This window comes from Cyanistes caeruleus, chromosome 23 (genome assembly GCF_971803275.1).
Source record: "Cyanistes caeruleus chromosome 23, bCyaCae1.hap1.1, whole genome shotgun sequence".
Taxonomy (NCBI): Eukaryota; Metazoa; Chordata; class Aves; order Passeriformes; family Paridae; genus Cyanistes; species Cyanistes caeruleus.
Window position 1 is genome coordinate 4,526,253 of NC_141723.1, and position 26,659 is coordinate 4,552,911.

The 26,659-nt window shown below is 48.3% G+C and overlaps 1 protein-coding gene across 2 annotated transcripts in view; it reads right to left on the reverse strand.

The window, feature by feature from the left end:
* Positions 1–26,659, reverse strand: part of GRIK4 (glutamate ionotropic receptor kainate type subunit 4) — a 170,065-nt gene that overhangs the window by 54,415 nt on the left and 88,991 nt on the right. For both annotated transcript variants that reach the window (XM_086861508.1, XM_086861507.1), the window contains exons 3-5: positions 11,295–11,459; positions 4,530–4,627; positions 2,099–2,264 (exon numbers count right to left, since the gene is read on the reverse strand). In XM_086861508.1, coding sequence (XP_086717634.1) covers positions 2,099–2,264; positions 4,530–4,627; positions 11,295–11,459 — 429 coding nt within the window. The remainder of the gene's footprint in view (positions 1–2,098; positions 2,265–4,529; positions 4,628–11,294; positions 11,460–26,659) is intronic.

Genomic DNA, 26,659 nt, shown 5'->3' on the forward strand with positions numbered 1-26,659 from the left:
AAACATCACAGAGAAACGGAGTCAGATAACCTTATTCTAGCCACCAAACACAGTCACACAAATTTAATTCTATTCATGGCATTACATTTTACATTCCCCACGGCATTACACTTAGGCTGGCCCGAGTTCTTTGGCTTTAAGGGTCATTTTCTGCTTCTGCCAGGGGAAATCACAGCCAGTCCCCAGAGGAAAGATGTGACAGGATGAGTGTGGCAGGGTAGGGCCCAGGGGTCCCATCACACAGCCTCGCACTTAAACCAAAGCAGCTCCAGCTTGCCCCTCCTGGGATCTAAATAACAACATCCCTCAAAGCAGCATTTCCTCACTGATGAGCAGGCAGCTCTTCTGCTCCCCTCAGCTGCCTCAAGGGAACCTCCCAAAAGCCCCAAAATGCCTCCAGTTAGTTGTTTAAGGACTGTGCTCAGGAGCAGAGCATGTTCTAAGGGAAAATCGGGGTTTGTGCTCCTACAGGAAGCTCAGTTAAGCCTTGCTTTGTTACAGTCAGGGCATGTTGGGCTTCAGGCCTGGCTCACATCAGGTCCTTGCTGAGCACAAAGAGCGGGATGGATGAAAGGCTCCTGTCCCACTGCCTCCCTGGCTCTGGGAAGGACTTGGCACATCTTAAATATTGAGTTATCCAGCAGCACCAGAGTGAAATAAATTGGATTGCTTCAGGTAAGGGGGTTTGATCCAGCTAAATAGAAATCATATTAATCATATTAATCCCAGTGGGAGGCACGTGGTGCAGGAGTGGGGAACAGGGCAGGGGTGCAGAGCCCTGGGCCTCCTGCATGGCAGCTGAGAAAACCTAATTATCTTTGCTTCCCTTCTTGCTTAAGGTTAAGGTTAGACAATGAAAAATTCCGGCACTGGGAGTGATGTGGGAGACCATTTGCATGATTTTAATTGCATCATTTTGAGCCAGGGCCTTTTCTGGGGTAAATGGGAGGTGATTTACTGACTTCCCTCAGCCAGTGCCCGCTGCCCTCAGGGCACAGAAAGCACCAAGGCAAAGATGCTCCTGTTTCTTGTGTCCCTGTGCAGGAATCTTCCCACACCAGCTGGGAGGTTTGCCCAGGGCTCCCTGGGAATGATGCTGCCTTTCCCTCAGCTGGCCCAGTCAGAGAGCAGCATTCCCAAAGCTCCCCCTGCATCCACAGGCCTTTCCAAAGCCCCTCTTCCAGAATGGCTTGTCTGGCAAACTCCAGAGCTGATGGATCTGGCACAGGGCAATAAAAACACAACTGGTGTGGCCACCCCGAATCTACTGCCTGGTGACCTCAGAAAGCACAGGGCACACTTTGCTCCAGCAGGCAGGGAGCTCTTCAGGGATGGATCTGGCCCTGCTGAGGTGGATCTGGCCCTGCTGAGGTGGATCTGGTCCTGCTGAGGTGGATCTGGCCCTGCTGGGATGGATCTGGCCCTGCTGGGATGGATCTGGCCCTGCTGAGGTGGATCTGGTCCTGCTGAGGTGGATCTGGCCCTGCTGAGGTGGATCTGGCCCTGCTGAGGTGGATCTGGTCCTGCTGAGGTGGATCTGGCCCTGCTGAGGTGGATCTGGCCCTGCTGAGGTGGATCTGGCCCTGCTGAGGTGGATCTGGCCCTGCTGAGGTGGATCTGGCCCTGCTGAGGTGGATCTGGCCCTGCTGGGATGGAAATTCCAGCATCCAGATGCACAGTCACAGCAGATGTAGGGCTGCAGAGCCCAGGAGGGTGTGCACTGTGCTGGCTATTAATCAAATCCTGCTTTTAGGCCACAAACTTTACATTGCTTTGGACAAGACATATTTCAAAGTGCTTTACTTACCTAAAACCAGTCTCCAGAAACAGGCCTACACCTTTTTAATTTTTTTTTTTTTTCTTACTCAAAGCCCCATCTGTGGAAGCAAAATGCTCTTCAGATGGTCAAACAGAAGGAAGGAAAATCTCTTCCCATCCCCTTTCCTCCTCTGAAAAACACCTCCATGGGGCACCAGGGTGGGCAAACTGCTCTGGAGTGGAAAAGGCTGCTCTGGGCAGAAACATGAGGACTTGGGACCTTCTGAGCAAAAAGGAGATGAAGCAGAGGGCAGGCAAAGCCAGCCTGGCAAAGACTTACATTCAGCTTTGGCACAGATGAGGCAGGCTGTGGTGCAGTTAAAGAAATTCAGGATTCCTGCCACGGCCACGCTGATGTCGGTGTTGCTGGGGTGGAGGTTGAGGGTGGTGAACCTCTGGAGCTGCAGCTTCAGGAACTCCTCTGGAGCCACTTTGAAGTGAGGAACCTGAGCGTGGTGAGGAGGAAAGAAAATATAATTAAAGAGGAAGTAGAAATAAAAACAAGTAAATCTGTGATAAAGGGCCTGCGGTGTGAAACTCACAGCAGGCAGAAAGTGGAATATCCCAATAAAACTGCAGAGGCATCACTGGAGTCAAGAGGGGAGGCTGGGATTCGTGCAGCAGCAGAGGAAAATAATTATCACAGCAACGGGAAGGAGTGGATCAGGAAAAGTCTTGCTGAGCCACTCAGCGAAAGGCAACGGGGACTGTGATTACAGCACAGGAAACCTTCCCTGTGAGTTCATCTAATTAGCTGGGGCACTAATTGTAGCTGGGCCCAGCCTTCTTTTGGGAAGGATGCTGTGCAGGGACACGGGGATCATCCAGCCCTGCCTGCTGCATGGAGGTGCCACCAGGTAATTAATTAGCAGAGACCAAAGCAAGAACAAGATGACCCCGTGCTGGCGAGGCTGGCCAGAGGAGGAACAGCTGCAGCAGCCAGAAGCTTTGGGCATTTCTGATCAACAGGAGGCCAGACAGGGCTGGAAGCACCAGTGCTGGCCTTGTCATTGATCCAGCAGAGCAGCAGCTGGAGCGGGATGCTGCTCCACGGGGAATTTTGGGAGCTGGGAAGCCGCAGGGTTCCCTCCCAGGTAGCTGTGCTGCACATCCTGCAGACCAGGGTGGATGGAACGGGTGGGCAGACACCCAGATCGAGCCCAGACGCTGTGGTCTCAGCCAGATAAAGAGAGGCAATCTTGTTTTCCTTCTGCCAGGCCAATTATTTTGGAAGAAACACAAGTCAGAGAAAGGGAAACATCTGCCACAGCTTTGTTAGCTGTGTCAGGTCCTCTCTCCCTCCATTATTGGTCCTTCCGAAGCCATCAGCCCCTGTCTCCCACGTCTCTCCTCCTGGGAGAGCCTGTTAGCAGCCCGTGATGGCTGAGCAGTGACAGCAGGAGCTGCTGGTCAGAAGAGGGGAAGATCAGGAGTAATAAGCTGCTCTCTGCCTTGATTCCAGCCCTCAGCCCTCAGCCAGGGAGGGAAAGGTGGATTTCTGTAACCAGAGCAGACAGGGCAGCTCCTGATCGCTCCTGGGAGTGACCCAGACCCAGCCTGGGACTCAGAGAGAGCTGAGGGCACAGGGGAAGGAAGCCAGCACCACACCAGCTCCAAAGCTGAGCACAGCCCTGTTCAGCCCCTGCCCTCAGCCCCAAGAACCCTCCTCTCCTTTCCAAGAGCTCTGCTGGGTGCAATTCCCCTTTCTGGATGGGGGAAGGGATTCTTTGGGTATGAGAGGGGTATCACAGGGTCCGTCCCCAGGAGCATCAGTCATTCCAGCCTGTGCCTGGGGACACTGCTCCCTTCCCTGAGGGGTGGCTGTAGGCACAGGGGGCTCTGGTTGGGCTCTGTGTGACCAGCTGATGCTCCTGGGCATCAATCCCACAGAATTCCTGCAGGTTTACATCACTTGGAGGGCAGCTGAGAGGAAAAACATCTGAGGAGGGCACCAGCACACACCCCTCTGAAGAAAAAAATAAATCAGGAGATCAGAGACTCAGAATGAATCTGAATTTCTGAGGAAAAACACTTGCAGAGTTGCCTTTCCTGGAATGGAGCACATGTCCAGGACATTTAGCACGAGAAAACGTGACAAAACACCCCCAGGAGACCCCTCCTGCTGCAGCCCCGTGCATCAGGGCTGAAAGATCCCTTCCATCTCTTCCACGCTCCAGGAACACCACCCAGCACTCATTTGTGAATGCAAATTATTTACAGTGCTCAGCCCCAGCCTCCTCTCCTCGAAAGCTGGGCTCCAGAGAGAGCCACTAAATGGCTGAGCGATGTTTTCTGGCTTTAAAGGGATGAACTATGAGAAGAGAACTCAATTTCTTCTCCCGAGTGCAGCGCCAGATCAGTGTAGGATGGTTCGAGGCTCATAAAATATTAAATCCAGCACATAGTCTGGACACAGATAAAAATAAAAAGGGGTTGAACTGGATGGAACAGCAGTAAACATAAAGCTTGTGCAGCAAGGGACAGCAGGAGCTTTGGGGTTGCATCCATCAGGACAAGCTTTGGGGTTTGCAGCCTGCAGTCAGTGGGGCTGTGCTGGTGACGAAGGTGAGGAGCAAAAGGGGATGCAGAGATGGAAAGGGACTCAGAAAGGGGCAGCAAAGGGAAAAGGAGAACAAAATCTGTGCATTAGGAGGAGGGGTGACAAACCAAGCTGTCCACTCTGATCACCACCAAGGAACTGCTCCGCTTACCTCTTTCTCCCCACAGATGTTGCTGATAATGGAGCTGGAGGCTGGGCTGGAGGAAGGTCCCAGGACTCCCACCACGCCTTTGGGGAGAATCTGGCACACTGTGGGCATCAGAGAGAAGGAACAGAGATCTGAATTCATCCCAAATTCCAGCAGACAGCTGTGCTCACAGTGCCTGCTGCACTCAGTTAGGACACGGCATCATCTCCCTCACACAACACCCTCTCTGCAATTTCCATCCCAAAAATCCCTTTATTCCCCCTGAAGCACTGTCACCCTGCCTGTGGCACTCTCCATCTTCCCCCAGCCTTTAAAAACCCCACCTAAACTCTTTCCAAAACCCCAGAATCTTCATCCCTGACCCTCTCTTGTACCACCCCCAGGACAGAAACATGAACTAAACTTTATGGAAGATGCTACACACAGCAGTGACCTGGCTTCAAAGCATCAGAGAGACTTGCAGGAATTTCTCCCCTCATCTTTGCAGAGTTCAGTGGTAAAAATAAGGATTTCATTGCTGGTTTTCCTTTGTTTTGTGTTGTTTTCTTCCTGACAGTAGTTAAATCTTCTGGCTCCCTGGCACCAAGGTGAGCAGAACCATAAAAAACACCTGACAAACTGGAGGAGTTAAATCTCTTCCTGGGTTAAACTGCAACCCTTTTTTTTTGTGGTCCTTTTAATTCACAGCACAAATCCAGCTGAATTTCACAGCCCAGCTGGTGTCACCTCCCTGCTGCCATCCCCTGCATCGCTCAGAACCCTTCCAGAGCAGGAAAATCCTCTTGAACAGGAGGGTGAGAGCCCCTCATGCCTCAATCCCTGAGCTCCAAAAGCCTCCTGCGAGCTGGCCACAGCTCCTTCTGCAATGCCAGACCTGCCTCAGCATCCTCACACATTCAGCTTTTTCCCCTGACAAAAATTTGCTCAGCTGGAATCTTTCTGAAGAACTTGGATACTGAAGGGGAGAAAGGAGGCACAAAAGAGAGAAAAGAGGCACCAAAAGGGAGAAAAGAGGCACCAAAACTCCTATGAGTTCTGGCCAGGGCAAGCTCACAACATTTCTGTGTGTGAAAACCAAACCACTGCATCCCAAAGCTGAGATTTTAAAGACAGGCACTCTTCAGTATCAAACCTGCCTCTTCCCTTGGTTTGCACCTCAGAGCTGCTCTTGTGAGGGTTGGGAAGAGTTACTTGAGCTGGAAAAACTCAAATCTGAGCATGGTTTTTGGTAGCAAAGAGAATTCATCGTCAAAACTGCTGAGCTACAGCTCAGAGCAGGGGTTTTAGCTACTTTGAGCCTTTAAATCAAGGCTGGAAGTGGAAGGAAAGCTCGCTGTGCTCGGGGTGGTTTCAGAGCAGCAAGTTTGGGGTTGAGTGTGGGGTTTGAGAAGTGAACATCTACAGTTTCAAGTTTTCCCAGAGAAGCTCTGGCTGCCCCTGGATCCCTGGAAGCGTCCAAGGCCAGGTTGGACAGGGCTGGGAGCACTCTGGAGGATGTCCCTGCCCATGGCAGGAGGTGGAACAAGATGATCTTTAAGGTTTGTGCCAATCCAAAGCATTCAATGGTTCTGTCATCTCTGGCCTTAGACTCCTGAAGACTGGAATGAGGCCCAAATCTCATTTCATTTGTCACTTTGGGGAATTGGTTTTGCTTCTCTTTTGAAGGAAAAGCTCCTAATCCTCCCCAGTCACCACTGATTGCTCCGACTTCTTACAGAAAGTGCTCATGAAATGCAAACATCTCCTCTTGGGTTTTCCTTCCTCCTGAGCTCCCTCGCCCTCCAACAACTCAATCTCCTACAGAATGAGGGATATTTTTCTGCAGCATCTTCAAAGGAATCCAGGGCTTGCTTTTCCTCCCTGCTTAAAAAATTTACAGGCACTTCAACCTCTCCAGAAAATCCTTTTAAATCAAGAGCACCAGCGGTTTGAAAGCTTTGCCTGCTGTCTCAGCAGCACTCATCAGTCCCTCTCAGCTCTGCCATTCAGCATCCACGAGGAAGGAGCTGCTCCAAGCCCTCCCTTATCCACAGGTCACCAGGACAAAGTTTCTGGGGAAAATTTTGTTGTGTGGTTTGGGGAAAATTTGGTGAGCAGTTTTCTTCTCGTGCCTGCTAGCAGGAGCAAAAAGTGGGTTAAGAAGCCATAGTAACAGAGTTGTAACACCTGGAGGAAGAAAAAGACCTGACTTATCACTACCAGGTGGAAACATCCATGAAAATGAAGGAAAATGAATGAAAACAAAGTGGAAGTGCCTGAGGCAAAGGTTTTGACCACGTTTGGAAAGCCTCTCTCATAATCCAAGCACATTTCCTATTTCAGAGCGTTACCTGATGCTGTCAGATCTCCACAGGGAGAAAAGGCTCGACCTTGCTGCTGCCATGAGTGTCCAGACCAGCACTTGCAGGGTGTGAAAATGTTGGTCCTGTACCCAAAATCCATCTGTAATAATCACAGGGACTCCAGCTGTGGATTACTACAGACCCTGTGCTGCTCAAATCCCTTCATACTCCAACCCCTGGGCACCACAGAAGCTGTGAGCTGTGCAGGGCACTTTGTGAGTGCTGCTCCAGCAGCTCCCAGTTACTGTCCCAGTTTTGAAGTTGTTTAGAATTCAGGGGTTCAAGAATGGTGGACATGGAAGTGGCATCACTTTCAGAACCTTTTCACCACAGGCACCACTGACCATGCTGGATCAGGTGTGTTCAGAGCACAGGGACCCTCATTTCATACAGCAGGGCAGTGTCCAATTATTTCCATGAGGGTATTTGGGAATTAAGTCCAGGTTTGGACACTTGGGATACAGCAAGATATTTTTTAAAGGAAGGCCGAACTGCAAACTTATCTCTGAACATGAAAAAGCACAACAAATGAGTAGCTCTTGATGATAAATGTATGCACATCCCCTCAGACATGGTCAGAGTGTCTTTCACTTCCTGAGATCCCAGAGCACCTGGAAAACATTTCCATGAATCCTCCCCTGTTCAAAGCAGGGCTGAAAGCTCCCTCCAGAGTGAGGATCCAGCCCTGGGGCAGAATCATCTCTTTCAGAGCACACAGATACCTGAGCAGGGTTTCAAACTGAATGCACAGCAAATTCCTGTCTCTAATTCAAAATAAACCAGCAGGGAAGGTGTGGAAATACCTCACCAGCTCCCTGATTGCCAAGCACAGCCGAGATCTCCAGAGACAGGGACTGGCCATGGGATTCTCAGAGAGAAAACATCAAGTGGATAAACAAGGGATGCTCCAGAAGCATCCCTTGTGCTTCCTGACCTGCATCCAGAGAGGTCTGGAGAGGCTGGGGATGCCCTGGAAGTGTCCAAGGCCAGGTTGGACGGGGCTTGGAGCAACCTGGGAGAGCGGAAAATGTCCCTGCTTATGGCAAGGGGTGGAACAAAATGATCCATAAGGTCCCTTCCAACCCCAGCCATTCCATGACTCCCTGATAACCAGAGCAGGCTGAAACATGAAATCCTCCAAAGGAGTGGGAGAGGTAAAAACAGCACTGAAAGGACCCTTTGAAAGGACCCTTTGAAATATCAGTGTGGATAAATGAAAATCTCCAGTTCTCCAGCTGCCTCTCACTCCTGAGCTGCCCTGGGATGTTTGGATTCACAACAAAGAGGAGCTTAAAAGGCACCCGAGGCCAGAGGGGACAGGGTGACAAGTAGGGAAATCTGTCCTGCCCAGGCATCAAAAGGAACAAGGTGGTTTAGATAGAGACATGATTAAACAAGTCATTTTGGAGCTGCACTAAAGGAGCTGCAGCATCAAACACAAAGGGAGAACAGGTTTTCCTAGAAACAGCAAAAAAAAAAAAAGAGGCCCTGCCCACAATTTATCATTGAAACCTCCTTAAAATCACACAGGAGCAGGTGAAGTTTGTGTTCATTTGTATCTGAAGCTGGAATAGCAAATTAAGAATGAATGTGATGGACTGACTTGGATTTCACCAGCTGGAGCAGTTCAGATTTTTGGGCTCTCTTACATTAAAACACCTGGGTCAGCCAGAAGATAAAATGGGAGAAAAACAACTCCAGAAGAAAATAAAATAAAATATAAAATAAAATATAAAATAAAATATAAAATAAAATATAAAATAAAAATCTTGACTCCCCAAATAAAAACCCTAACTCCCCTAAATTCTTCTTCCTCTTCTATGCAATACATGGTGTAATCCCAGCACTCCTGGATCTGACAGCTAAGCATGGAGCTGTGATATTTAAGAGTGAATCAAAGAGTGTGAAATGTGAGAACAGTATTAAACAGCTGTAAACAGCTTTGCAGTCACAGGTTAAAACATCTCAACAGTTTTTATTAATATTGTGTGTCATAACAAATACCAGCAATGTATTGAAGCATTTGAAAGCCATGAAAGCCTTGAAATTTAAGTTTGAGGATCTGATTTTCCTGTGCCACCAGGATAAATCAAGAATAACATCAGTGACATTAATAGCAGAGCCATACAGAATCCAGATTATTCCTTTTCTAAGAAAAGCTTCCAGACATTTTTTTTTTTCCCTCTGCAGAAAAGGCAAATAACACACTGCAAAATTCACCAAAATCAAGTCAATTTGCTCCAATTGCTACTCTAAAAATCCAAGTAAAGAAAACAAAGCAAATCACCCCAAGGTGGAAACTGGAAATGGGAGATGCCCCTTCCTCACTTGCCCTGTTTCAAATTTCTCCCCAAACACAACATTTGCAGAAATCAACAATTTCTTGCATAATATTTCATTCTCAGCCAATTAATATTCCTCTGCTGGAGAAACCTTCCAAGAGAAGAATTCCTGAGCAGTGTCACAGGTTGAAAATAAAGCAGAAATCTCTCTCATGATCCTTACAGCAGCTCCGGGGTCACTGAAATCAAGTCTGCTTCCCAAAAAAAGTTAAAGGCCAGGAATGCTGCTACAAGCAGGATATTTATGAGGAGGGAACAAAAATGGAGCTAAAAATGCCACTGGGTTCTTTCAAGACAAAGAAGGCTCAGGAAAATGAGGAGTTCTGCTGTTTTCCAGAAGTCTCACAGGGAGATTTGGGATATTTAAGGGACAAAATGGGAATGTGCTTGGAGTGAGTCCAGAGGAGACCACCGAGGGGATCAGAGGGATGGAGCAGCTCTGCTGGGAGGAAAGGCTGGGAGAGCTGGGCTTGCTGGAAAAGAAAAGGCTTTGGGGTGATCTCATTGTCCCTTCCAGCTGAAGAGAGGGAAAGGGAAAGATGGAGAGAGACTTTTTACAGGGGTGGAGTGACAGAACAAGGGGGAATGGCTTCAAGCTGCCAGAGGGCAGGGATAGATGGGATAGTGGGAAAAAATCCTTCCCTGGGAGGGTGGGGAGACCCTGGCACAGGTGCCCAGAGAAGCTGTGGCTGCCCCTGGATCCCTGAAGGGTCCAAGGCCAGGCTGGGCTGGAGCTGGATGCTCTTTAAAGTCCCTCACAAACCACTCCAGTCTGGGATTCTGGGGTTCTAGGCAATTCCCATCCTTTCTGCAAGGTCTGGCCAGGTAAACTGGATCTGCCCTAATGCTGTGCCAAGTTAGGGGACAACAGTGGACAACAGAGATGGGGAAGACCAGGAAAATATTTAGAAATGGAGGGATCCAAAGCAGTGGAGAAGTTCTGGATGCAAGTCCCTGAGCTGGGTTTAATCGGGGCTGCCTCAAGGGTGACAGGCTCTATAAATAGAGCCCAGGTACTTGCTGAGACGCTCTTTATTAACTGCACACTTCTATAAATAGTGCAAACGCTCGTTCAGGAAATGAAGGAGCGATGTGCTGATCCTACAGCCCCACGGAGCTGCTCTGCCAGCTCACCTGGAGACCCCTGAGCACTGCTGGGCAGAAAACCCACCAAAACTCCAGGAAAAACCAGCCAGCCCCAAACCACAATGCTCTGCCACACTTTTTGGGGATACCCTGCAGATCACACAGTCATGGAATGCAGAATCACAAGGAAATGAGCCTAAAATTCCTATTATTTAAAATGAATCCTTCAGCTTTCTCGAGCCAACTGGCAATAAAAAATTATAGACCTCCCTTGAACTCTAAAGGTCGGCTTAAAAATTATTCTAAAAGGAAGATTTCCTACTCCAAAGGGTTTTCCCTCTTACAGGAATAAACTACCATAGACCTTTAGGTTTCCTTTCAAACTGTGGGACAGTAACCATCAAATTCTTTTTTATTCATCAGAAAAGAACTGGCATATTGGGCATCCAGAGGAACAACCCTAATAAAGAACTGTTCCATTCGTGGACTTTAAAGTGACGTGGGAAATCTGCTGCTCTTTGGAAATCAGCTCTTCTTCATCCTCATGATTTCAAACATCACTTGAAAAACTTCACTTGGTGTAAATAAATCTGCTGCCAATCTCGAGCTCCAGGAAGAGCTGTCATGTTTGCTGACACACAGGATTCCACAGGGTTTCAAAAACAACTTAATTGAGCCCAACTTGCCCGAGAGTCTCTTGTTTGCTCAGCATTAAGTGCTTGACAAAGGATCAGCATTACCCCTGTTTATTGACAGGCAGATTAAAGGAAATTATTCGTCCCAAGCCACTGAGTGTTGGCAAAGCTCACTGGGGGCAGGGATCCTCTCAGTCTGGATCGCACCAGCACATTTCATCCACCTCGAATGAAAACTGCTCTGTGCAAGGTGCAGAGATGGGTTTTTTCCTCCCTGTTCTTTTTTGACTGGCACAAAATCACAAGTTCAGTGTGCCAGACAGCTCCTGGCAGGAGAGCTGGGATCTCTGGGGTGGTACTCACTGGTCTCTGCCGTCTCGTACTCGCTGTCCCGCAGCAGCTCGAAGATGTCCACCTCCACCCTGGCCTTGCCCGCCCGCTCGGGCGCGCGGTTGATGCGGTTCTTGGCCAGGGTGATGGAGAGCCTCTCCCCTCTGCTGCACTCCATGGGGTCATCCAGGATGGCAGCTGTGGGGGAAAAAGGTGTTGGCACGGGTTAGGTTTGGGTTCTCCTCTCCCCTCCCCGTGCCCACACTTGCTGATCCCTGCAGGAGCTCTGTTTGTGCTCCCGTCAGTGCCAGAGCTGGCGCGTCCCCCTTCCCACACGCGGCCTTTCCCGCTGCTTCTCCCACTCCCCAGGTCCTGCCAGACAGGTGGGTGGTGACATCTCCTCAGCAGCCTCTGTTTTACCTGCTGGAATGGCACAGCACAGCCACCCACACTGCCAGGCTCCCACTGCCACACGGGCTGGCTGCTCCCGGGGGCACAGCCAGCTGGGAACCCTACAAACCCCAGAGCCAGGCGCTGCCTCACACCCCAGCAAAGGCAGAACGTCCCCAAAAAGCCTGGCTGAGTCTTTTGTCGAAGCATTGATAGGGAGCTGAGAGCTGGAATATTTCAGGAAGCACGTGGGCAGCCGTGGGTGGGGAGGGACAAATATTTTTCAAACAGAACGCTCTTGACTCTTGAACCCGGCTCCTGGGGCTTCCCACCCAGGTCTGTGGCAGGTGGAGGAAGGGTATTATCTTTGTTTTCTGGGAGGAAGGCAAAAAGGATTCAGGAGTGGAGCATTCAGGACAGAATTCCATGAGGAATTGGCATCCCAGTGGGTTTATCCTTGCTAACAGGAGGTCTCCCCCCAGAAGGCAGCTTTGCCATTTTATCTGGGGAAGAGCAGCGCTGCTGTTCGCTGTGTGCATTAAAAAAACACCAGTTCTTGTCTTGCCTCTCCAAAACACCACTCCACAGGGAGTGATGCCATTCAGGACTGCTCAGCTGCTGGATCAGGTGTAGGGGAGCAGAGCAGGGATTAGTGGGGCTCTGCTGGTTGGTGGCAGGGAAAAAGGGAACTCCCTGGAGCAGCCAGGGTGCTTTGCTGGAGCTTTGGAACCCATCCTTGTGCTGCAGCATGTTTGAGTTGGGGTTGTTTTTGGTAGGGAAAAGGATAAAAAAGGATAAATGAGCTGGGAAGTGAAAGCAAGCCCATCAGGGAGGTATCCTGAGTCCTGAGAGCAAGGCAAAAAGGACACACAGGTGTGGAAGGCAGAGCTGGCTGGGACCAGGCACGGGGATGTTGAGCTGGAGCTGGGACTGAGGGATCCACAGAGGCCTCTCTGGAATCTCCTCATTGCTCCCACCACCCTTCACTGCCACAGGGAGTCTCCAACACAGCCCAGAACCCCCTGCCTGGAGCCCAGGCTCCTTCTCCTTTGGTTTTCCTGCCCCTAAGGCTTTGACCCAGCCCCAAACCTCTTTTTCTCAGCCTTGCCCTGCTCATCCCAGTGGGATCTTTTCTCTCCTGGCACAGGAGCAGCTCCGTGTCCCAGCCCTGCCCTAACCCCAGCAGGGGAAGCCCAAAGGTGGCCCACACCAGCCAGATTTACTTCATATCCTGGTAATACTCAAAAAGCCCTTCTGATCCTATCTTTCCCCAGTTTTATGGGAGTTAAATTGAGTTCATCTTAAACCCATTATGCAACAAAAAGGGTTGTGCTTTCCTCCAAGGCCAGGAGCAGGAGTTTTAAGATATTAATATGGCTGATGACTTCTTTTAATTAGAATAAAGCTGGGAGAACAATTTTCCACAAACTCCACTTTTCCAGGAGAGAAGTAGAGGAGAAAGTTCTTGTAGAAACTTTTCCTGCAGCCCTGCTCCCAGGGAAGGGTATATCCATGTGCTGAGCCTGATGAAAATCACCTCATGCAGCTCCTGCTCAGGTGCTGACTCTGTGAAATTAAAGATCAGCATTGGGGGAGTGGATGTCAGCATTCTCAGATTCATTAGTTTCTAATTTAAAGCTTCAAAATCTCTAAATTGGGGAATGTTTTCAAGTATTTTCCTAATTGGCAGCTTTCAAACAAAATCCACTTCCACTAATGTACAGTTAAATGATTTCTAAGTGTAAAAATAGTCAGAACCAAAGCATTTTGAATAGTTTCCTCAAGCTAAGCAAAAAAGTTTGCACAGAGCTTTTTTTTATCTCTGTTCAGGATGGGATTTTCTATTCTTATTTTTGAGAATCTTGAAAACTTCCCTGAAGATGAAGAAGGAAAGAGAAGAAGGGAAGAAACCCAAAATAACAACAGCAAACTCTTTTACCTGCTCAGCTCTGATGGAATTTGAACTTTGGGAGCAAACACAAGAGGAAAGTGCAGGTTTTGGAAATAAAGGAATTCAGATGAAGAGCCTGAACCCAGGCTGGAAGTGGCAGCAGCACTTCCAGAACCCAGATCAAATTCCAGTAGAATTTCCAGTCTCCCTGTGGGATTTAGGATAGGAAACCAGCAAAATGTGCTCATTTTGGGAGACTGGTTACTTTAACTAAATATTACACCAGCCCCCAGGACGAGGGAAGTAATGAGGCTGAACTAATCTTTATTTATTAAAGCTGGAGGATGAAAAAAGGTCATTTAATGTTTAAAAAAGGTTGGTTTTAAAGCTTCATGGCTTGGGACACAGTGCCAAAGCTCATCTAATAGTGGCATCATTAAGTATGAACGAAAACCTTTCTAGAAATTCCCTTTCATCTCTTCCTGTCTATTAAACAGAGGAAGATGCATCAAGTAAATCTTTAATCCTGAAGACTTACAGCAAAGTCTTTGAACTTTGTTGCCCTCAAAAATCACTTCTGTCTCGCCCATCATGATAAATGTCTCTGGTCTAGACTGCTTCTCCATGAATGATGAGAAAAACCTTGCAGAGGGAGCCAGGAGCACCTGGATCTGCAGGCTCAGGATTTCCCAGGCACTGAGTGAAGCCAGCCAGGACTGAGCTTTTCTCAGGAAGAACATCTCTTCCCATGGGATGTTCCAATTCTGTCAGAAAAACATCCCTTATGTTGTAATAATTAGCTTTTTATTCAATTTACTTGGATTTTCCATACAAAATCCACGCTCCAGAAGCACCAAACCAGGAGAGTTTATCCCTTTGGAATAGCTGGGTAATAATCAATCAAGGTTCAAGCAACAAGTGACTTCCCCTGCAAAACTCCATCAGACACAGATTTCAAAGGCAATGCTCAAAGTTAATGATTTAAGAGCAATAAAAAGAAAAAATAAAGGTTTAATTAGGAGCCAGAGAAATGCAAGGGGATGGGATGGCACCTTCTGAGAAAAGGAGATTTTACTGAGTGTCCTGCAGGGAATTTTCAGCCCTCAGGGATGGAGGACAAGGAGGAATTGGTGCTCTGTGCTGATCCAGGAGCTGCACAAGGAACAGGAATTGGTGCTCTGTGCTGATCCAGGAGCTGCACAAGGAACAGGAATTGGTGCTCTGTGCTGATCCAGGAGCTGCACAAGGAACAGGAATTGGTGCTCTGTGCTGATCCAGGAGCTGCACAAGGAACAGGAATTGGTGCTCTGTGCTGATCCAGGAGCTGCACAAGGAATAGGAATTGGTGCTCTGTGCTGATCCAGGAGCTGCACAAGGAGTTCCCTGTGCCTCCTCCCAGCCCCAAATCCCTAAGCCCACATGGGGCCATGTGGCTCAGCCCTTCCAGCCCTGAGCACAGCCAGCTGTGACAGCAGATGCCCAACCCCTTCTGCCTCTCCAGGGGGAGGAAGGACACTCATTTCTCACCCCAAACAGCTCAGTTGTGCCTCTCTGTGCCACAGCAGTGTCCGAGGGCCTGGCAGGGCTGTCACTTGTGAGCTCCCCGAGCTGCAGACAGCTGTCTGCCAGAGCTGGGTGAGACACAGCCATCATCTGATTCAGTGAAAAATGCTGAAATTCAGTCCTCACCACCCTCAGCTGGTTCCAAGCAGGGCTGAGAAAGCAGAAAAGGCTCCAGCTCCATTCCCCAGGGCTCTGTGGCCCCCGGAGCGCTGCCTGCCCCAGCCAGGCTGCCAACAGATGCACTGTGACAGGCTGATCCCACTGCCAGCCAGCTTCGACATCGCTCCCCAGCTCGTGATTCATCCCAAATCTCATGAAGTCACATTTTTATAACAATAACAGGGAACAGATGCCACTGTGAGGATTACACACAGCCACAACAAACTGTGTGCAGCTGACCTCTCCTCGTTCACGGCTTTTTTTTTTCATTTACATTTTCTCACATGCTTTTTGTACCTTTGAAATGTAAAGTCATACTCAGAAATACGATTTTCATCTCAAGGCATCTCTTGAAAATGTAGATTTAACACAGCATTGGCTTGGTAAACAGGATATTTCACTGTTCATAACCTGTCCCTCCAAGTGAAAAACACATAAAGGTACCTATAATATTTCTTAAGTGTCCCAAATGACAGGTTAAGATCACACCTACAACCTCCTCTGATTTATGCTGTAAACACAGCCACAGAATCACTGATGTTGGAAAAGACCTCTCAGATTATTGAGTCCAAATGCACCCAATCTCCACCAGAGCACTGAGTGCCACCAGTCCTTCCCTGGACACCTCCAGGAACGGGGACCTCAAACCTCCCTGGGCAGCCCCTTCTGATATTTAACAACCTTTTCCATGGGGAAATTCCTGCTGCTGTCCCCCCTGAGCCTCCTTCTCTCCAGGCTGAGCTCCCTCAGCCACCCCTGGGGCTCCAGCCCCTCCACATCCCTCATTCCATGAGAACTGGACACAGAATTCCAGGTGGCTCCTCACTTCCCTGCTCCTGCTGGCCACACCATTCCCTCAAATCCTCTATGATTTATCAAAGCAAGAGCTGTAATCCCAGTCCAGCCCAGTCCAGTCTCCCAGCAGATCCAGTACCTGCCACAGGAGCCGACCGGTCCTTCCTCTCCAAACCAGGAGACCCAAAAGAATTCCAGGAAAATATTTCATTCTTCAAACACCCACATCCTGCTGAGGAACAGCAGGAGATGGATCACCCCAGACCTCCACATCTCCCCATCCTCCTGAACTCCAACCCACCTCCAAAACCACGAGGCTGCAGGGTCAGGTGATTAAAAATTGCTGCCAAAATTGCCTTATTTTGTGTTTTCCTGCTCTGCTGAATAAGGTATCAACCCTCCAGGCTGTCAGTACAGTAAAAGAGAAGAAATTTGCACAGTTCCTCATTACTGGGCTGTCAAGTGGAGCTCCAGTGGAGAAACAGGTGGGATTGTATTTCCATTATAATCTCTGAAGTGCTGCTTAAAAATAAAATAAAAAGGCGTCAACACGCTATTACTCTGCGAGGAAAGAGCATCTCATCAAGGAAAAAAGAAGATCTGAAAACATAAAATCTCCTTCACAAAGAGGCTTGATAATGTTTGTCTGGTTGGGGTAGCAGAGGGCTATTTATTGCTCTTGGCCAGCACTGGAAATCTGCATTTAAATGGAGCTTCCCTCTCATTCCTGCAATCCAGAGAGAGCAAATTCAGGGGAGATGTGATAAAAACAGCTGAGGGCTTTAGTTCCTGCTGCTTGAAACACAATCTCTCTTTTATCTTCTTTAATAACTGCTTTGTGTACATAAAATCAGAATTACACTGCCTGAGACCTGGAGTTTCCAGGAAAATTGAGAAGGAAGGTGGTGATCTGTCCATCATGCTGGGATGCAAAACCTCAGTGGGACCATCCCTGGATCCCAGCAAACATCATCCCTCTAGGGCAGGCAGGTAAAAACCCTCTAGGCTCCTCATCTCACCTGATTTGGGGAATATCAATCCCACTCTGAAGCAGCAGCAAACACCCCGAGCACGAAAAGAGCAGCAAAAAGGCACCAAAAGTATAAGAAAAGGGTCTAAAATGGGAAATTCCCATCCAGAGCTGGCTCAGGAGGTCTGAACCCACCCTCTGGTACCAAATCAGGGCAGAAAACTGATTTTAAAGGGAAACTCTTGTGAGTTTTCACAGCCAGACTTGAGGCGCTGCAGCTGTGGAGAAAATCCTGAGCTGGGGATTTAAATATCGGGATTGGGACCAGTTCAGTGCCACTCCATGCCTCGAAAAACCTGGCAAGAGAATTCCCAAAAACAAGGAGAGGAAAGCAGGGAGAAGGAGGAATGAGGGATTGAACCTTCCCGAGGTGCAAGGTCAGGGAATGGGATTCTGGCTCTAAAAGGAAGGGACAGGCTGGAAAAATGAACACCAGGGGCTCTCCTGCTTGTCCCCAAACCCCCAAAACCAGGGAATTCCAGCCACCAGGAGATTGTTTCTGCATGGATCAGGGTGCTGTGGTGGGATGGCTTTTTTTGTTTTCCCTGAAACTTTTCTCCCAGCAGCAGCTCCCCACAGAACTGCCCTCTAATCCAGATTTTCAGCAGCTCTGCAAAGCCCCATCTGTCAAACTGGATCAGAGTTTGCCAAAATCCAAGCTCTTGCATGGCCACCCACATCCCCTAAATGCCTAAATCTTATTTTCTTAGGAATCCAGCCTAGAAACACTGACCCGAGTTGGGAAGATCATTTTTTCTGCCTGTCTTTTGCTTCCATAATGTCAAGCTGAGTTTCCAAAGGAGGTTTTTCCTGCCCATTTTCGTGGTCTCAGGTGACTGGCAGCAGCTGTGGTTTTGTAGGAAGAGAGCACTGGGAAGCCCTGGTGGGGCCAATAAACTTGGCAAGACCAAGAAATGAGCAAGAACTTAATTAAGTCAGTGGAGAGTATAAATATAAGAAAAATAACCACACAAACCCCAAGTGCCACTGCCAGGCAAGCAAAAAGAATGAGGCAGGGAGAAACAATGGGTAAATTTCTGAGTTAAAAAACAAAAACAACAACAAAAAAAGCCAACAAACAAATGTGAAAGTCCAGCAGGATTTATGGCTCTAATGATGGATTTGAGAGATGGCAATGAATAATGGAGCTGTGAGATTTGCAGAGCTGGCAGGGAGCAGGCAGGAAAGGACCCAGACCCCACAAAATCCCCTCAATAAATGTGTTTTGTACCCATAACCCCACAAAATCCCAGAGCTCTGTCCCCAGAGGTGGCTGAGTTTCAGTGGCTCACAAAGATCTGCAACACTTTGGGATTTTCTGACTGACAGGGATTTAAGGAGAGAAACATTCCCAAACCTGGCACTCAGCCTTGCTGGGGAAACCATTTCCTGAACCTCCTTCTGTTCACAGGTTGGAAAAGACACCTAAAACCATCAAGCCACCACCATGGCCACTAAACCCTGTCCTCAAGTGCCACACTCACACGTTTTTGGAATGCTTTCAGCACCCTGGACAGCCTGGGCCAGTGCTTGACAGCCTTTACATAGAGAAATTTTTCCTAATGTCTAATCCAGACCTCCCCTGGCACAACTTGAGGCCATTTCCTCTGATCCTGCTGAGGATGAGACAGCAGGTTGCAGGATTTAAGGAACTGGGGGTCTCTCTAAAGACACTGAATTTCCATTAAGTGAAGCTATAAGACCATTTTCCTCTGAACCCTTTGGGATTTCTCAGTATTTAAAGTGCATTTGTTCTTCCAGCACCTCCCTGGGAGGGAGGTCACAGCTTTGGCAAACCCCAGTGCACTGCAGGGGATGCACAGCTGAGCCCAAAGGATGCAGGAGGGAAATTCCAGGTCCTGGCTTCCCCCAACCAGGCATTAATCCACACACAGAGACAGGAAACAGCCCTGGATGTACCCCCAGTATCAAAGTGAGGAGAGGAAAAACGTTGTCGAGGGATGTTGGGGGTTGTTTGCATTAATATGGAGAGTTTAGAGATGTTTTGCACCACTTCTGTTCCTGTAACAGACCAGTGGCCACTGCTGCTGTGACAAATCTCCAAAAGATGGAGCCAAGGACAAAGGCTGACCATGCTGGATGTAGATATAACAATTCCTATAAAGATATGAGCCAGAGAAATGATAGGTGGAATGATTTTCATCCTCCCATGATGGATAGAGAGTAAAGAGATAAGGCAGCTCCTCAAGGTTTTCCAGGACCATGTGACAAATAAACAGATTTAGTGTGCCAGGAAGCCTTGTTTAGACACTCAGCCTTTCTGCCACCAAAATTTGACAATTCTGCCTCAATCCTCAGGCCTTTGAGAACGTCACAAAGTCAGCAGCACTACAGACAGATCATCTGGGAGATGGGAATCCCTGGAAGCAGGAATGTGTGTAAAGATAAATGGGTCAATGCCACGTGGCTGAGTGTGGATGGAAGAGTCAAACTATGTTTGGGAGCCTTTGGGTTGGAAAGGACCTCAGAGATCATCAAATTCCACCCTCTTGCCATGGGCAGGGAGAAGCTCCATGGGCAGGGAGAAGCTCCATGGGCAGGGAGAAGCTCCATGGGCAGGGACACCTTCCATGGGCAGAGACGCCTTCCCCCAAACCTGTCTGCTCCAACAGAAAAGCTGAAAAGATGACTAAAGTTGGGAAAAGGTGACATTAGAAACCTCACCTCTCTGGAAGAGGATCCAGATGTCTTAAATGACATAAAAGAGTTTGATCCAGGTATAAAACAACACCTGAGCCTTCCCCTGCCTCAGGATTGTTGTCATCCCTGCGCTTTGCTGATAGAACAAACACCTTTTGCTGCTGAGTCACGCTGGAATGAGATGCTAAAGAGCTGCCACAGCAGATGTGGAAGCCCTTCAGATCCAATACTGATCAATCTGCACAGCCTCTACTTATTTATTTTTTGCCACTCAGCCTTCAGCTGATTTAATGGGTTGCTTTAATGTTTTCCTGCCTTCCCTCGTTAGTATGCTCTGCCCACTGCAATCCTTCTCCCCTGATGGCTTCTTCCCCGACTTCTGGATGGGAAAGAGAAAGAGCAATTTGCTTTTCCCTGGACTCTGACATGGTTTTCCCTGTCTTTCCATCCATCTTAGCAGCACACTGCTAATTCATCTAATCCCAGGATACTTTTTCTGGTCGTTTGGACCAAAAAAAAAAGGCAGCTCTACTTTGTTTTTTTTTCTGATGGTTTTTTGAGAGAAGGGATCTGCAGAGCCCTGAGTGAGTGAAGTGATGCACAGCAACATCCTCGCTCGGAGCAATTTGTCTCAGCATCCTCTGGAGACCACCCCTAAGCAGGGGGGGTGTCAAACATTGCCTGGAGAATCCCTGGCATTACAGGAAAAACAACCACAAAATCCTTAAAAAGTTATGCAAAGTTTTCCCAAGAATCTCTGAGGTTCCTAGTGCAAGGCTCTCCAGTGTGGGTAAAGAACAACTTCTGTGCAAACAATTTTTGCTTTCAGCCTGGGAGCTCATTACAGATTCTCCTGCATCTGGAAAAGTTTTAAAGACACCACACAGAAACTGGAGAGGGCAAGCGAAGAGCAAGAAAGGAAGAGAGGAAAAGCAAAGCCACAGAAAAAGGCTCAGCTGCAGAGAGTAGATTAAAGCAGACACAAAAACTCTTAGTGAACAAGGCTGAACAAACCCAAGGAAAAAGCTGCTCCAGGCTCCTGGGATGTCAGGAATGATGGAAGAGCTGGTGGGATCGGGGAGGAATCAGCACCAGCACTGGGTGAGGATTGAGATGTTCCAGACCCAGCCAGGCTTGTAAAGCAGAGGGAGTGGAGTGAATTACATCCCCTGCAGTCTGTTCTGGAGCTTCTAAGAGGGGATTCTGAATTAGTGACATTAATGCAGCAAGGAACTGGATCAGGTTCCCAGTGATAAGCTTAATTAAACAACAGAGTTATCCATAGGCCGGGCTTTATGTTATAAATAAGCAACATTTATACTGATTAATTGAAGTCATGGTTCAGATCATTAAATCCTCCTCCTTCCAACCATCTTAATGAGGATACCTGCAAGAGCTGAAGCCAGCACTTATGTTTGACACTCACAAGCCTAAGCACACTCTGACGGGAGAGCAGGGCCTTGCCAAGGCTCCTTCCCACTCTCTGGTATTCCAGTGGGTGGTCCTGGAATTTCTGCTGGGGGTTTCTGGGTTTCTGCTGGGGGTTCACTCTCGCTGCTGCCATGTGAGGAGTCAGGGCTGACAGCCTCAGGCAGCACCACGTTCCCAGTACTTCTCCAAGTCTGTAAAAGACTTCTTAACACAGCAATGAAAACATCTTGGAGACAGCCAGCTGTGTCAGCTGCCCTCACAAATCAAATTCTTTTTCATTATCCCAGCCAGAAAGAGCCTGCCTGGAGAAACAGGGCTGCTTTATCATCCCACCCTGCCTCTTCCCACATGAGAAACGTCCTGGGCCACATCTGGGACAGCAAACTGTGACTCCACCATCAAATCCCCAACCTCCCCTCGCTGTCACCCACTCCTGGCCACCCCTCTCAGCTCATCCCCTGTTCATGGTAACACCCTGCAGAGTTCAAGGGGAAAACCCTTCTGAAAGGCTTCACTCCACGAGATTGGAGGTTTAAAGATGATAAAATTCCCGCTCCAGCGCCGCTCTGAGCCAGGATCAATTAAGGATCATCTCTAACACTTATTCTAATTGGAATTATGAAAGCAGAGCAGACCCTTTGTCCCTTCCTTTTCAGCTTTCTGCTCCTTCCTCCCACAGTCTGAGAGGTTTTATACAGCTCTAATATTTCAGAGAGTGGCCTTGGTGCTCTGAAGTGAAAAGCCAGCTTGGGAGACCATGGCTTGCTCCAGCTCATCCATCACATCTGCTCCCAAACCCAGTGGTTATTAAAAATTAGAGCTGGTCAAATTATTGTTATATTTTGACACATGGAGAATATTATTATCATCCTTCCCTGCTACCCCCAATCCCTCCTCATGAATCATTCATGAGCCTCTTCTGATTCCTGCAGAAGAGCTGAGCTCCTGCTTTGTGCAAGACAGATTTCCTGCCCAAGGAGCAGAGCCACGGTGGAGGGAGGCTCCAGAGGGAGCCAAGATGAGGCCCCAGGTCTGTAATGAGCCCATCAAATGGCCCCAACAAATTCTGATTATCAGCCCCCCTTCATCTCCTCCAGCCTTTTCTCCTTTTTCTTAATACAATCCTATCAGATTGGGAACTGACTAATGGTGACAATAATAAAATAAACTTCATTTTGGATCAGTTGCAGGATTGGGGCTATTTCCTCCATCTCTTCACCATCACAGAAAGTGTCTTTTAAATGGATAACAATGATTGTGAGGGGCCAGTTATTACCCTGAAACCTTGCATTTTGATATATCCAAAGCTGTTCTCTTATATAAATAACAGTTATTACTGTAAAGTGATTTTCCCCTTTCTCTACTTCCAAAGAGTTCCTGCAGGAGATGGTGGAGAAAATGGATTCCATTAATGCCACACTTAGGCCCTGTTGCTTTCATACTTTAACTCCCATCATTAATCTCCTTATGTGTCTTTAAACAAATGTCATTCATTCATTCATTCCACAGCTCTCTGGCAGCAATTCTTCCCCTTCCTTTGCCCCCAGACCCCTTTTCCAGTTAAACAGGAGCTCTTTTCCCCCTGACTCATCCCAGAGAGGGAAAAGCATTTTGGCCAGGCAGTTTCCTGGGAGTTACAAGGGAAAACAGGAGAGCCCAGGGCCAGGGGAGACAAGGGGATCCAATTCCAACCTAACCCTGGAGCGAGTCCCCTCGACTTGGGTGGGTTCCCAGCACAGGGGAAATACTGCCTGTGCCACTCAGAAGCCTCTGAGCACCCTGCAGATGTGACTGCTCTAGAAAAGGTGCCACTTTTGTGTGATTTGGTGACAAACAAGGCTGTTCTTTCTCATGACAGGCACGGCACAGCCGCAGCTCTCGACTGTTTGCTCAGGACTCTGGGACAGCTCCATTCCCCAGCAGACAGAGAAGTGCTGTCACCTGCTTTTCATGGGGAGAAGAGGCAAAAAACACAGCCCAATCCTGCTCTGGAATTTAGACACCGATCCTGCCCCTGAGGGGGTAAAATCCCACCTTTTTCAAGGACTTAATCCCTCTCCTCGATGGAACAGCACCAGCATTTGGGTCCTGCTCGCTGCCAAGGCCACAATGTCCCCTTTCCAGGGGAGGACACACTGACCTTCCAGCAAAGGTCAACCCTCCCCACCCCATTTTCCAGGCTAATTAAGCTAATTAAGGCAAATTATGCATTAGCCATAAGGCATGTGGGCACAGAACCACAGTTCCAGGGAACAGGGCTGTATTTTGGGGACACGGCACCACGATGTCACCCTCGCTCCACATCTGCTGAGGGAATCTGTCCCCCACACACCCTCAAAAGAGGAGGGTCCCTCCCCAAAAAAACTCATTTTCATGAGGTTTAACAGCGAGGCCAAGCCAGGATTGTGAACTGGAGATAAATAACCTTCACTTCAGAGTCACTGATTCTGCCCTGCCACCTCTGGGAGCAGAAATGGCAAAGATTAATAATTGGAGTGACCTCATGTAACTCCTGGACATCTGGACTCTTCTGCTCTGTCCTGCTCCCCCAGGAGTGCTGCCATTCCCTCTGCCCTTGCTCAGCCACAGCCTCTCCCTCATTATCATCTGTCAAGTCCAATTAACAAGTGCAGTGACATCAGGGGACAAGATTCCTGCCAGAGCCACTTGACAGGAGCCTCCACCCTTGAGAAGATGGGGTCAAGTCCCCAGAAAATTGTCATTTCTCCCCTCATGATCTTCCCCTGGCAGCCCAGAGCATTCACTTGGACTCTCCCACCTTTTGGAAATGCCTAAATCCCTGCTCCTAAAAGCCAAATTTTCTCCCTTTTTCCCAACCATTTTACTGGATAAAAGGATTTCAGGCCAACCATTTGGTGGTTTGCAGGTGCCTCCTCTGAGCCGCTTTCCTCCCCTCCAAACCCAACCTGCCTTTCACAAAAAGTGCTTGGCTGTGTTTTCCTGATTAACCAGTAAATGAGGAATCTGCAGAGCAAAATCAACAGGAAATGAGGCCAACACCCCTCCTGTTTGAAACAAGAGAAAGCACAGGGGCAAAAATGCAAAATATTCCCCTGAAGACTGGCAAAGGCTCAAGTGGAAGAGGCTTTTCCTAGGAAATACCAACCACCTCTACATATCCTTAATATCATAAAGCTCCTTAATGATCAGGAAAATTGATGAATAAAAGCCTGAGGTTAGGTGGGAATAGCTTTGAAACCAGCTGGTTCCGGTTCTGATCCTGTCCCTGATGCAGGAGTTCACTTTCTGCCACTCCTTTGAGTGGATAACTTTGCTGCAAGGTTGTGGGTTTTCTTTTTTTGTTGTTGCTTTTGTTTGTTTGCTGGAGAAAAAAAGGTCATCTAAAAGAAAAAGAAAGAGACAGGCTGGGATAATTTTTTGGCAGAGAAGCCCTGGCAATATCTTTGAGGTCAAAAGTGGTGTTTCTCTAAAAATTTAAATTTCTTGAGCCCAGCAAACAGATTTTCAAGGCACAGAGAAGGTTTTCATTACATTCAAAGTCTGTGAATGCAGGGTTTTTTCTGCAGAACGTCATGAGCCAAGTTGTGAGATGCTACTGAAGTCCAAAAATAAAGGATATTAATCACTTGGCCACGATTTTATTTCTCATATAACCACATCTGATACGTGTTTGAATGTGTATGTATAAATAAAACATGAAAAGACAACCTTTGTTCGAAATTAAATAAGTTAAAAGAGTTCAGCACTACCAAGAGCAGCAAAATTCTGTCCCTTTGCTTAGAGGAGCTCAGCAGAGGCTTCTCCTTCTGGGGCAGGAACTTGTGATTCCCATTTTCCAGGAGCTGCCACATCCCTTCCTTTCCCAAAACCTCCAAATCACCCCACAATTTCCTCCCCTCCAACATTTATCAAACCCAGCCACGTACCCAAACTGAGAAGCTTGGCAGTGCCCACGGCTCGACATTGAGAGCGTCAATTAAATCAATTAGCATCCCCATACACGGCTAATATTGGAGACGTAGGAGAGGCTTTATTATCCAAATAGAAAATCAGTTTGTGTGTCCAGATGGTCACTGGAGGCGCTGGAATTGCCGCTCTCTCGCTGTGTTTGGGCCCGTTTGGATGGCACCAGCCCCTGTTTGTCAGCTTGGAGAGGAGCCGGTGCCATCTGGGCGAGAGGAGGTTCATTGTCTGCCTGGCAGGCTCGGGGTAAACACAGCTCCCCCACCCACTCCGCTGCCATTTATTAAATGTTGAGTCTGGGAGAGGCAGGAGAGTGCTGGGAAGCTGAGGGAAGATGCTCCGGGGAGGTGGAAGCCAGGGCTGTGTGGGGATGTCAGGCTGTTGCGGAATTACACGGATTTGAAGCTTTACTGAAATTAGATCGAGGGTAGGAAACGGTGGCAAAAGAGCAGAGCCAAGCTGTGGCTGGCCTTTGCTCTGTTCCCCCAGTCACACAAGGTTTTTTTTCCTTACAAAAACAAGTGACATTTTAATATGCATATTCTCACATCTGACACAGAAATGAAACTGAGTATAGAGAAATGACATGCCTAAAATTGTGGGGAAATAAAAAACAAAAAAGGAAAAGCATAGATAATACTTTACAGGTATTTAAATGCACCAGTAACAACCTGACAGCTCCCTGTGCCCTGCTGCCCTCCCTGGCTGCCAGGGGATGCTCTGGGATACCCAGGGACAAAGAACAGAACCAAAATTTTAGCCCTGAAGCCTCTCAGTGCCTGCTGCTCCACCTGTGAGCACCGAGGAGCTGGGAGCACATCACCCTGATCTCCTCTTCAGGAGAAAACGTGAAAATTCCAGTTATTTCCACAGGCAGGAGCCAGCCTGCACAGGGAGCCTCTGAGACAGCCAAATTATCTGAGCTACAAAGATGCTTCAAAGATGTGGGGAGAGCTCGGGACGGGCTCAGCAACAACTCCTGAGCATCACCCGCTCCTCTGCAGCTCTGTCATGATAGCACGGCAAGTCTCTAACTACTGCTAAAAACCTCCCGAGAGGCTCCCGATGTCACCTCCCTGTCGGGAAAAAACGAGGGATAATCCTTCTGTCCTCGCATTCTTTATCCTGTCCTGCAGCAGAGATTTTTCTCCTCATTATGCCCCGGCACTGGCGGGGTGCGCACAGGACGGGCAGCCCAAAGCGACAGCTCGGGAATGTCTGCCCGGGCATGAATGAAAATAAGTCCTGGAAAGTGATTATTATCGGAAAAAAAAACAAACAAACAGGCAACCAAACCAGTCGTGCTAAAAGGGAAATTGGTTACAAAAGTGGTTCTTTAGCGATGGATGGATCGTTCTCTGCTGACATCGCCTCAATTAAGTTTTCTTGTTGCGGTAACCTGGAGGCAGCACAGCGAGGTGACAGATGGAAAAGTCTGCCTGGGAGGGGAAGTGCAGGGCTCTCCTGACTGGAGGTACATAAAGCAATTTATTGTTCTTTTTTTCCCCTCTTGCATTCAGTGTTTCTGACGAG